The sequence below is a fragment of the Chrysochloris asiatica genome, unplaced genomic scaffold (genome assembly GCF_000296735.1).
Source record: "Chrysochloris asiatica unplaced genomic scaffold, ChrAsi1.0 scaffold00120, whole genome shotgun sequence".
Lineage (NCBI taxonomy): Eukaryota > Metazoa > Chordata > Mammalia > Afrosoricida > Chrysochloridae > Chrysochloris > Chrysochloris asiatica.
Genome location: NW_006408638.1, coordinates 4,664,565 through 4,675,206, shown reverse-complemented (window position 1 = coordinate 4,675,206; position 10,642 = coordinate 4,664,565). Strand labels below are relative to the sequence as shown.

The 10,642-nt window shown below is 42.2% G+C and overlaps 1 protein-coding gene across 1 annotated transcript in view; it reads right to left on the bottom strand.

Moving 5' to 3' along the window:
* LOC102816377 (uncharacterized protein C3orf26 homolog) overlaps positions 1-10,642 on the bottom strand; it is a 43,612-nt gene that overhangs the window by 25,715 nt on the left and 7,255 nt on the right. Inside the window, exon 2 of the mRNA XM_006868645.1 lies at positions 6,418-6,509. Coding sequence (XP_006868707.1) covers positions 6,418-6,509 — 92 coding nt within the window. The remainder of the gene's footprint in view (positions 1-6,417; positions 6,510-10,642) is intronic.

Sequence of the window (10,642 nt, the reverse complement as noted above, 5' to 3'; positions counted from 1 at the left end):
GCTCCTAGACTGGAGAGTTAATCACTCCCTTCCTTGCTATAAAACGTCTACCTTTACATTTCCAACCCTCACAATCAGTCCTGATAACAATTATTCACTGTTGTATCACAAGTGACCCATCTGTGTTTCATTTCAACAGCTCCGCCTAGACAGATTGGGTAGTACTCACTGGAGAGTCTGCCTTCCTCCATGCCCCGTGGCTCTAGGTCCCCTCTTGAAAACTTGTAAGCCAGTCACTTCTTGCCTTTGTAGTCCCCCCTCCCCCACCCCATTTTGGGTATCCAATGTCCAAGTTGCCCATCTCTGTCTACTCTGTGTGTGGAGGGGGTGTGGGGGAATGATTTTTGCTGTAAGCATTTGTTTCCTCTTTTGCGTTACTGCAAAGAGAATTTTAAAACAAATACTGATCTTAGTTATTATTGGCATGCTGAAATGTCTGTGCAGAGTGTAGTGATTTTGCAAATTACTTTGAAATGTGTCAAAAATAAGGTGGATTGATGAATGGATAGTGTGTCTTGAACACACTTCATGAAATTTTGAACTTTGAGGGCACTGAGAATGAAGGATTGAAGAAAGTGAGAAAAATCTTATTGGAAACGGAGGAAAGGGGATCTTTGTTTTGGAATGATAGAAAGTTTAGAAATACTAGTGTCTGCAATTATGTATAAAGTAAAAATTGTGCCTAATGAAATGGTACTCTAGCTAAGGAGATTTCCAAATAGTGTTAAAGATGCCACTTGCTTTCTTCTTGGGGAGTACAATAAACCGTAAAAGATGAGTAACGATAAAGGAGATGAAGGATTGTTAAAGACTATAAAATACTTCATTAAGATCTCAGGAAGAACAAAGGTGGTGTTCTCAGCATTCCATTCAATCATTTAATCAATAAAGAGTGAACCTCTCAGAGTTTCTCAGTCAAATAGGAGGACTTCTAGGAAGCCTAAGAACACCTAGGTGTCTCAGCAGAGACCCAATATAAAGAAGGATTCATCTACAAAAAATTGTGGGTATGACTTTTGCCTAATGGAGTCAACTCCAGGAGACTTAGAAAGTTCTTAATGGAGTTATATATGAAGAAATCCTTTTTGAAACTCAAAGTCCTACTGGAAATAACCAGATTGAGAGCTTCTAGTTGCAAACCAGTAATACTTTTCAAAAGAGTGGAGAGCCATAAAGAACTATTCTTTTGCCTTGAAACTTAATCAAGAAACTCTACCATTTGCCCTGCTGGGTTTCAGAATAGCTATGGTTCAATAAGTCTTTTGTGTCTCTGTTTTTCCCTTTTTAAAATAGAAATGTCTACAGAGGTTATCCTATATTTGTCACATCATTTCATACTGGGTAGTGAAGGGTGGCGTAACTTGCACCTTTAGTTTCACAGTTGAGATGTGATGTACTCAAAGAGCTGTATTTAAGGAACTAAACCTGAGGAGCCTCAGTTGCATCTGGACTTCATTTAGATGATGAGATTTTGGACACTGAGTTGATACTATATAAGAAGAGTTTTGCAGCCTTGGGAGTTTGAGACATGGGTGATGTATTCTGCACATGTCAGAGGGGGGACTATGGTAGTCAGATTCTAAGATAGTCTCTAGTGAGCCATATCTCCTAGTATTGATACTCTTGTGCAATTCCTTTCCCTTGAGTCTGAACTGGATTTAATGATTTACTGTGGGTTAATGTGCCAGACTGCAAAATCGTTTGAACTACAAGGTTGGCGGTTCAAGCTCACTGGCTACTCCTTGGAAACCGTATATAGGGTTGCTATGGGTCGGAATCGACTCGACGACACTTCACAACAACAAACCATGCCAAAAAATATGGTAAAAATGAGGAGCTATCATTTCTGGTATTAGGTTATAAATAGACTATGGCTTTGTCTTGGGCACTCTGGCTTTGCTCTTTCTTGGATTACTGAGCCAGGGAGAAGCCAGCTGCCATGTTGTGAGACAACCCTGAGGAGGTGCTCATATGGGTGAGTCTCTCCAGTTTAGTTCCCCAACTTCAGTACATGATTTAATTTCTGCTTGATGAGGCATTTAGAGACAAAGGCACCAACCTAAGTCACAACTGTAAGAAAACAGGAACTCTGAGATAGTAAGTTTCTAAGCTGCTTATTTATTATGCACCTGGACTTCTGGTGTGGCACTATAAGATGAGCACTGGACTGTGAATCACAAAGTTGGCAGTTCAAGAACATCAGCTGCTCCTCAGAAAGGGTCACTTTGAGTGAGAACCCATTCAACTACACTTAACAGTAACAACATTATGCAACAATAGATCAATACAAAGAGTTAAATCAATTAACAGAGAGTTGAGAGATCAGCTTGGGAAGGAAGAAGGTGAATCAGACAGTTTTACTTTCTCTTGGCAACAGTCAAGAATAAACTTGAAGAGCAGGAGTGGCAGGAAGACTTGAGATATGAAACAATTAATACTGAAATAAGGCAGAGGCAGGAAGACACAACTGTAAGTAAATAAGGAGGGAAAGGGATAAGTATTATAGCTGAAGATTCCTTTATGATCCAAGAAGATAAACACATGGCTAGCTGAAGGAAAAAGAAGCCCACTGTGATGTCTGAGGGGAAAGGATGGGTCATAGGACCAAGGAAAGGCTACTGACATCAGAGAGGCAGCTATAGAAAGTCATGAAATGCCTTGCAAGAGGTTTTATTCTGGGAACCATAATTACAAAGTTACTAGGGCTGGCTCTGAGATGGCTGGTGCTGAGAAGGGAAAGGGTGACGCAATCTCTCAAGGAGTAGGGAATTCATCATTTATTTTGGAAGTGATATCTGGAAAAAAAAAAAGTTGGCAAATCTTTATATTCATATTATTAAGCAGGCCAAGGATGATTATTTAGATGTGAAATGGTTGCTAGAGATGATGTAGTTGGATGGATTTAAATTAAAAAAAAAAGTTACAAAGTTATAAATCTACTGCTCGAAATACTGGACAGATCAGAGGCCTGGACTTAGTGATACAAATGTGAGGCCCAGCTGTGGCAAAGGGGTCCACCATGTGTCTCGGCAGAACTTTGAACTTTAGAGTTGATATTAGAGCCTAAATATATTCTAACTGGGAGTGTACAGCCAGGCAGTTCCTGTAGAACCATAAAGAAGTACTTAAAAACAGCAAGGTGAATGAGGTAAACCTGAAAAACTCTAAAAAATGTAAACTAGCATGAAATAAGTTTCCTTCTTTCTTCTTTTTATCCAAGAAAAAAATGAACTACTTTAAAAAAAATCAAATATCTAGTCATTACTGCCAAGTAACATTGTGTTAACCCTGTTGCCATTTGGAGTCCTGGTGTGGCGCTGTGGGTTAATGTGCTGGACTGCAAAGTCGGTTTGAACCATGACGTCGATGGTTCAAGCTTACCAGCTGCTCCTCAGACACCCGACATAGGGTCTCTGTGGGTCGGAACCAATTCAATGGCACTTAACAACAACAAAAAAGACTGTCCTGAAAAACCCAAACTCAAACCACTGCTGTCGAGTACATTCTGACTTATAGCAGCCCTTATATAACAGAACAGAACCGCCCCATAGGGCTCCCAAGGGTGTAAATTTTTATGGCAACAAACTGCCACATCTTTCCCCCTTGGAGCAGTCAGTGGGTTCAAACTGCAGACCTTTCAGTTAGCAGCTGAGCGCTTAACCACTGAGCCACCAGGGCTTCTTTAGGGACTGTTGTTGTTGTTGTTATGTGCCGTGGAGTCGGTTCCGACTTATAGCGAGCTGCACAGCGTTTCTGAGGCTGTTAATCTTTATGGGAGCAGATCACCTCATCTTTCTCCCGCGGAACAGCTGGTAGTTTCGAACTGCTGAACTTGCGGTTCGCAGTCCGATTTGTAACCACTACATTAGGGACTGTAGTGAAGACAAATCCTGGCCCTGAGATGCTTATGAAACCAGAGGGAAACACAAGCTCAACACACACAAATAGCTAGAGAAAGTCTCAAAAATGGATAGTGCTTGACAAGAAGGTCCTCCTTGGGGGGGGGGGGGGGGCTGAGATGAATTCCAGGTGAGAAGAACAGCAGGAGGCAGAGCCCACAAAGTAACAAGGAGACACCTGAATCCTGAACTGCCTTTCAAGGAAGGAACTGCAGGGACCATCAGGGATGGGGCTGGAGAAGGCAGGAAAAACACTGGTCTTGAGAGAACACCTCAGGCCCAGTACCAGGGAGCTGATGACTGACAAGCTTGGAGACAAAGGGCTGAGTGGTGGGGGAATTGGTATAGTCATTCATGTCTTCATTTCACAAATAATCAGTGCCAATTAGAGACAAGGTTCTGTGGAGATGTACAGATAAAACTTTGTCCTCAATGTATGATAGCCTGGCAGGGAAGATGGGATCTAGATGTATAATACTCATGAGGCAGCCTTTGGAAGTTCAGAAAAAGAGAATCCCCTCTGTCCAATAGAAGGAGGTTAGGCTTAGCGAATGGGGCAGGGACATTTTTGTGTGGCTAGGACTTGGACTCTCAAATCCTGAAAGTTAGAACAAGAGGAAGGTGGTTAAAATGGGCAGTAAAATATTAAGCTCTTGCATTTTTTCCCTCAGTGGAAAACAGTGATAGCTTGTGCCCAACAAAGCACATGAGGGCATGTTGAATTCAATTTTCCTAAGTTGAGAGAGGAACGACAGGTGAAAAGGGAAGTGGAAACCACAGCACTCTTCAGCAGCCTGGTTCACAGCCACCACCTCGCTGAGCCTCATGTCCTTTGTAAAATTGCTGTACCACCTCATACACGCACATGCTGTGAAGATTGTGAGTTGTGGTGTGCCTGGTACCTGGTACTAAGAAAGCACACTGCTGTCAAATCAATTCTGAATCAATGGTCTCATAGGACAGAGTAGAACTGCCCCATAGGGTTTCCAAGGCTATAAATCTACAGAAACAGACTGTCACATCTGTCTCTCAAGAAGCGGCTGATGGGTTTGAGCTGTCAACCTTTTGGTTAGCAGTGGAGTGCTTTATCTACTGTGCTACCAGTGGATACCAAACCAAACTCAAACTCTGATTCTTAGTGACCTTACACAGGGTTTTCAAGCCTGCAATCTTTACGGGCTCGGACAGCCTCATATTTCTCCCATGGAATGGCTGGCGATTTTGAACCACTGATCTTGTGGTTAGCAGCCCAATACTTACCCAACAGTACCACCAGGGCTCCTTTGATACCTAACCAAAGCCATGGTATTTTCAATTGCTTCATGTGCATGTGAAAGCTAGACAGTGAATAAGGGAGATTGTAGGAGAATAAATGCATTTGAATTATAATAATATGTTGTTGTTGTTGTCAGGTGCCATCGAGTCCAACCGACTCATAGCGACCCCATGCACAGCAGAAGAAACAATGTCCGATCCTGGGCCAAACTCACTACCGCTGCCACACTTGACACCATCAATGATGCCACCTGGCTGATCCATCTCATTGGGTGTCTTCCTCTTTTTCTCTGACCCTCCACCTTACCCAGCATGACATCCTTCTCCAGCGACTGTTCTCTCCGGACAATGTGTCCAAAGTAGGAGAGACGAAGCTTAGCCATCCTGGCCTCCAAGGAGCACTCTGGCTGCATTTCTTCCAAAATAGATCTATTGGTTCTTTTGGCAGTCCAAAAGAGGATGACCACAACAAGATGGATTGACAGAGTGGCAGCAACAATGGGCTCAAACATGCCAATGATTGTGAGGATGGTACAGGACAGAGTACTGTTTCATTCTGTTGTTCATACGTTTGCTGTGAGTTAGAACTGACTCTATGGCATCTAACAACAACAAAGTGCTGTTGAGTTGGCAAGTAGAATTTCAAAGGCCAGTAAGGAGATCCAAAAGGCAATAATGGTCATAGGTCCCAAAACCAAAGTTTATCCAAATGGCTATTAGTGGAAGTATGAATACAACAAAGTCCTTAATAATATAAGACTATGAGGAAGAACCGACTCCGCGGCACATAACCACCACCACCATGAGGAAGGACAGGCATAAAGGGAAGTGGAGGGTGGCAGGAGCCCATTGCCAGCACGGCAGAGTACTCTGATCGTTGGTTTTTGCGAGGGATAATGTTGTATATCTTTATCCTCTTTCTCGCCTTAGGACTTTACCCCAAAGAATATATACCTGGATGTTAGAGGATAATGTGACACAAGAATCTAAGATATTACAGAATATATTACAATAAAAATCTATTGCTGCAGACAGGTGAAAGAAGGAACCCTGGTGGCCAGTGGGTAAGTGCTTGGTTGCTAACCTATCATGGGAGAAAAGACTTGGTGATTTGCTCCTATCAAGATTACAGCCTAATGTTACTCTACCCTATAGGATCTCTTTCAGTTGGAATTGACTCAATGTCATGCAATCAGAGGGTGAAAGACCCCAAAAACTCTGACTCGCCCATAGTGACTGTCACCTGCTTGGTTTTCTTGGACAGGGCAGGAATTGGAGCTGTCTCCTGCTGTGCCATCTCGGTGTCTCCTCCTCCTTCTTCACCATCTGAAGCTTCTACAAAATAGAAAGTTTAACAGTCAGAAATGGGTCTCTCTCTCTCACCTTTCTCTTGTTGGTGTAACCTTTCTGGAAGGTTCTATCCCTTGATTTAATAATTTCACCTCTAGGAAGCAGAATTTAAGGAAATAATTCTACATGGAGATAGAGACTTTAGCACCAAGATTGGAGGCTTATTTATAAAACTGAAAAACTAAAGATTACATAGATATCTAACATTGTTGTTGTTATTGTTGTTAAGTGCCATCAAGTAGGTTCCGACTCATAAGGAAATTGTATAGGGTTTCAGAGGAGAGGATGGTGAGTTTAAACCGCTGATATTGTGGTTCAAACTGACCTTGCAGTCCAGGGCTTATCCTATAGTGGCACACCAGGACCCAATGTCTAACATTGTTGTTAAGTTCTGTCGAGTCGGTTCCAATTCATAGCAACCCTGTATAGGGTTCCAAGGAGCAGCTGGTCGGTTTGAACTGCAGACCTTGTAGTTCCCAGTCCAGTGCTGATCCTACAGTGCCACACCAGGACTCCATAACGTCAAACACTGTTGTTGTTATGTTCCATGGAGTCGGTTCCAACTCATAGCGACCCTGTACAGGGTTTCCGAGGCTGTAAATCTTTATGAGAGCAGAAAGCCTCATCTTTCTCCCGCGGAACAGCTGGTAGTTTCTAACTGCTGACCTTGCGGTTCTCAGCCCAATTTGTAACCACTACGCTACCAGAGCTCCTTAATGTCTAACATTAGGAAATGCTAAATAAGTATGGAATTCTTGTGTAATAAGACTTTGGACAACCTTTAAAAAATGATGTTTATTTACAGTTTACAGTGACAAAAACCCATCCTAATAATACATGACCAGAATTATCATTACTAAGCCACCACTCTGGTAGCGTAGTAGGAGCTCTGGTAGTGTAGTGGTTACGAATCGGGCTGAGAACCGCAAGGTCAGTGGTTTAAATACTTTAGCTGCTCCTCAGAAACCCTATCCAGGGTCACTATGAGTCAGAACCAACTGGATGGCATTAAACAACAACTCGATAGATCCCGGGCCTCAGGGTGGTTCAAATGATTTGTGCTTAACTACTTACTAGCCTAAAGTTTGGCAGTTTGAACCCACCCAGTGGTGTTGTAAGGAGCTCTGGTAGCACTGTAGGATAAGCACTGGGCTGCTAACAGCAAAATTGGAAGTGCAAATCTACCAGCTGTTCCTTAGGAGAACGATGAGGCTTTCTCTTGTGTAAAGAGGCTTCAGCAACCCTATGAAAGTTCACTAGGAGTCAAAATTGACCCAGTGGCAGTAGGTTTGGGTTTGGGGGAATGGTGCTGTGGAAGACATGCCTGGTAATCTGCTTCTGTAAAGATTACAGCTTAAAAAACCCTATGTGGCCGTTTTATGCTATAACACATATGGTAATTATGACTCAGAATTAACTCAATGACAATGGATTTGTTTGTTTTTTAACCAGACGGATAGTGAGAAATAGCAGATGTGAGGCTAGTAGTTTTTTGAAAAAGAGCTATTCGTTTGTGTTAAAAGTATTTCCGGAACTTCCAGACCTAGGAAGACAGTAGTAGTAGCCATACTTTTCCTATTTCTACCACTAAGTCCAACCCAAGCCCTGGACATTATATGTAAAACAATACAAAACAACCTCTGAAAGATAGAGAAAGAACGCAGACCAGTTAGGAACCTCTGAGTCCAAGAAATAACACAATGGTGAGGTCTTTGGGTTTTCTTTTCCCTCGTATATGTTAGGATTGGAATTGAAGAAGTCAGCAACCCAGAAACGTTAGTGGGAGCAGACAAAAGAAAGCTCTAACAAAAGCTCGCTCTACTAAACAGATGAAGTCCTTTCAGTTGGCACACATAGCTGCTAACCAGAAAGCTGGAGCTTTGAGATCACCCAGAGGCACCTTGGGAGAAAGGCTTGGCAATCTAAGTTATGAAAAATCAGCCATTGACAACCTTAATTAGCACAGTTCTACTTTGACACACATGGATTTGACAGGAGTTGGAGTTGCTTTAACAGCAAATGGCTTGGTCTTTTGTTTTATCATGTTATTTACTTGTGCTTACTACACATTCAAAATCTTTACCAGTTTAACAATAGAGACTATTTAACTATATTCAAAGTATTATTTATTTAATTAGCTGGTTCTCTCCCAAATCACTTATTGGTTTAAAGTAATTGTAACACTTGCACTAGACAGAGTTCAAATAGCACCAGAGGTATAAAATAAAGGTTGTCGTTGTTGTTAAGTGCCGTAGAGTCAGTTCCAACCCATAACAACCCTGTATAGGGTTTCCTAAGAGCAGTTAGTGAGCTTGAACTGCCAAATTTGCAGTTCAAACCAATGTTGCAGTCCAGTGCATTTACCCACAGAGCCACACCAGAACACCAAAATAAAAACAAACTATAAAAACAAGTTTCCTCTTTCCTCAACACTAACTCCAGTCTGAAACAAACAAAAAAATTGTGTAACAGTCTTTGGGTATATTTCTTAAAACAAAACAAACAACCCCTTATTAGCTCAAAAGAGAGAATTAATCTTTACAGCGAGGATCATGCCCATCCCCTTGGTACACAGGGTAGACTGCGATGGGCAACTTAGACATTGGCTACCCAAAATGGGGATGTTACAAAGGCAAGAAGTGACTGGCTTACAAGCTTTCAAGAGGAAGCCTAGTTCCACAGGGTATGGGGGAAGGTAAAATCTCAACTGAGTAGTATTCAATCTGTCTGGGTGGGACTGATGAAAGGAGATGGGGATAAGACGCTTTTGGTTCAATAGTGAATAATTGCTATCAGGACTGACTGTGAGTGTTGGAAATGTAAAGGTAGACGTTTTGTAACAAAAGGAGGGGAGTGATTAATCTTGCAGTCCAGGAGTGGAGGATCTTGGGACCATCAAGGGAGAACAGCAGAGTGGGGGACACTATCCAGAGAAGTAATGATGCCAGAGATGGAGGCAGAGATGATGATGTGGAGAGATGGAGCAGCTGGGGACACGGACTCAGGGAAGGAGAGGGGCTGTGTGTTGACAGCCAGGGGGTGGGGTAGGTGGGCAGGCTTGTGGGATGTACTCTTTGGTTGTTTGAATGGTTTTATGTTCCTGAGTGCTTCAGTGTACATCCCACCCCTCAAAAAACACAAAAAACCTAGAGGGAATGGAGGCAAATGCTGTTGAATGATGATGCATAGTGGGATTGAAATCATTGCAGTGAAACAAAATGCGATAGAATGAATGTAAAGCTGATATTCTCCCATGTAAAGTATCACTCAATTCACAATAAAAACTTAAAAAAAAACAAACAAACCCTACTATATGCCAACATATAAGGTGGCTTCCAAAGTTTCATGGAAAAATTTCATTGTTTTTTAATCACATTTTTCCATGAAAAATTTTAAGTCTTTGTGTGCATAAAATAAAATTAAACAAATGGACCCATATACACTATTCTGTGGCGCTGCAGGATAAGCACTGGATTTCTAACAGCAAGGTCAATGGTTCACACCCACCAGATGTTATGAGTCATGACTGATTCATCAGCACTTCACAGCAACAACAACATATATTCTGATATGGAAAAATCTCTTGTATGTTATTGCTAGAAAACAAAAATTAGCTTTGTTGTTGTTATTGTTAAGTGCCGTTGAGTCAATTGTGACTCATAGTGACCCTGTATAGGGTTTCTGAGGAGTGGCTAGTGGGTTTGAACCATGGATCCTGCAGTTAAAAGTCCAATGCTGATCCTATAGCACCACACTAGAACCCCATCAGTATAAATTGTTGTTGTTGTTAGGTGCCATCAAGTCAGTTACCAACCCATAGTGACCCAATGCACAGCAGAACGAAACACTGCCCGATCCTGGGCCAACCTCACTACTGTTGCCACACTTGAGTCCATCGATACTGACACTTGGCCATACATCTCATTGGGGGTCTTCCTTTTTTTCTCTGACCCTCCACCTTACCACACATGATATCCTTCTCCAGTGACTGCCCCCTCCCAACAATATGTCCAAAGTATGAGAGACCAAGTTTGGCCATCCTGCCCTCAAGGAGCACTCTGGCTGCACTTTTTCCAAAACGGATCTATTGGTTCTTTTGACAGCCCATGGCACTTTCA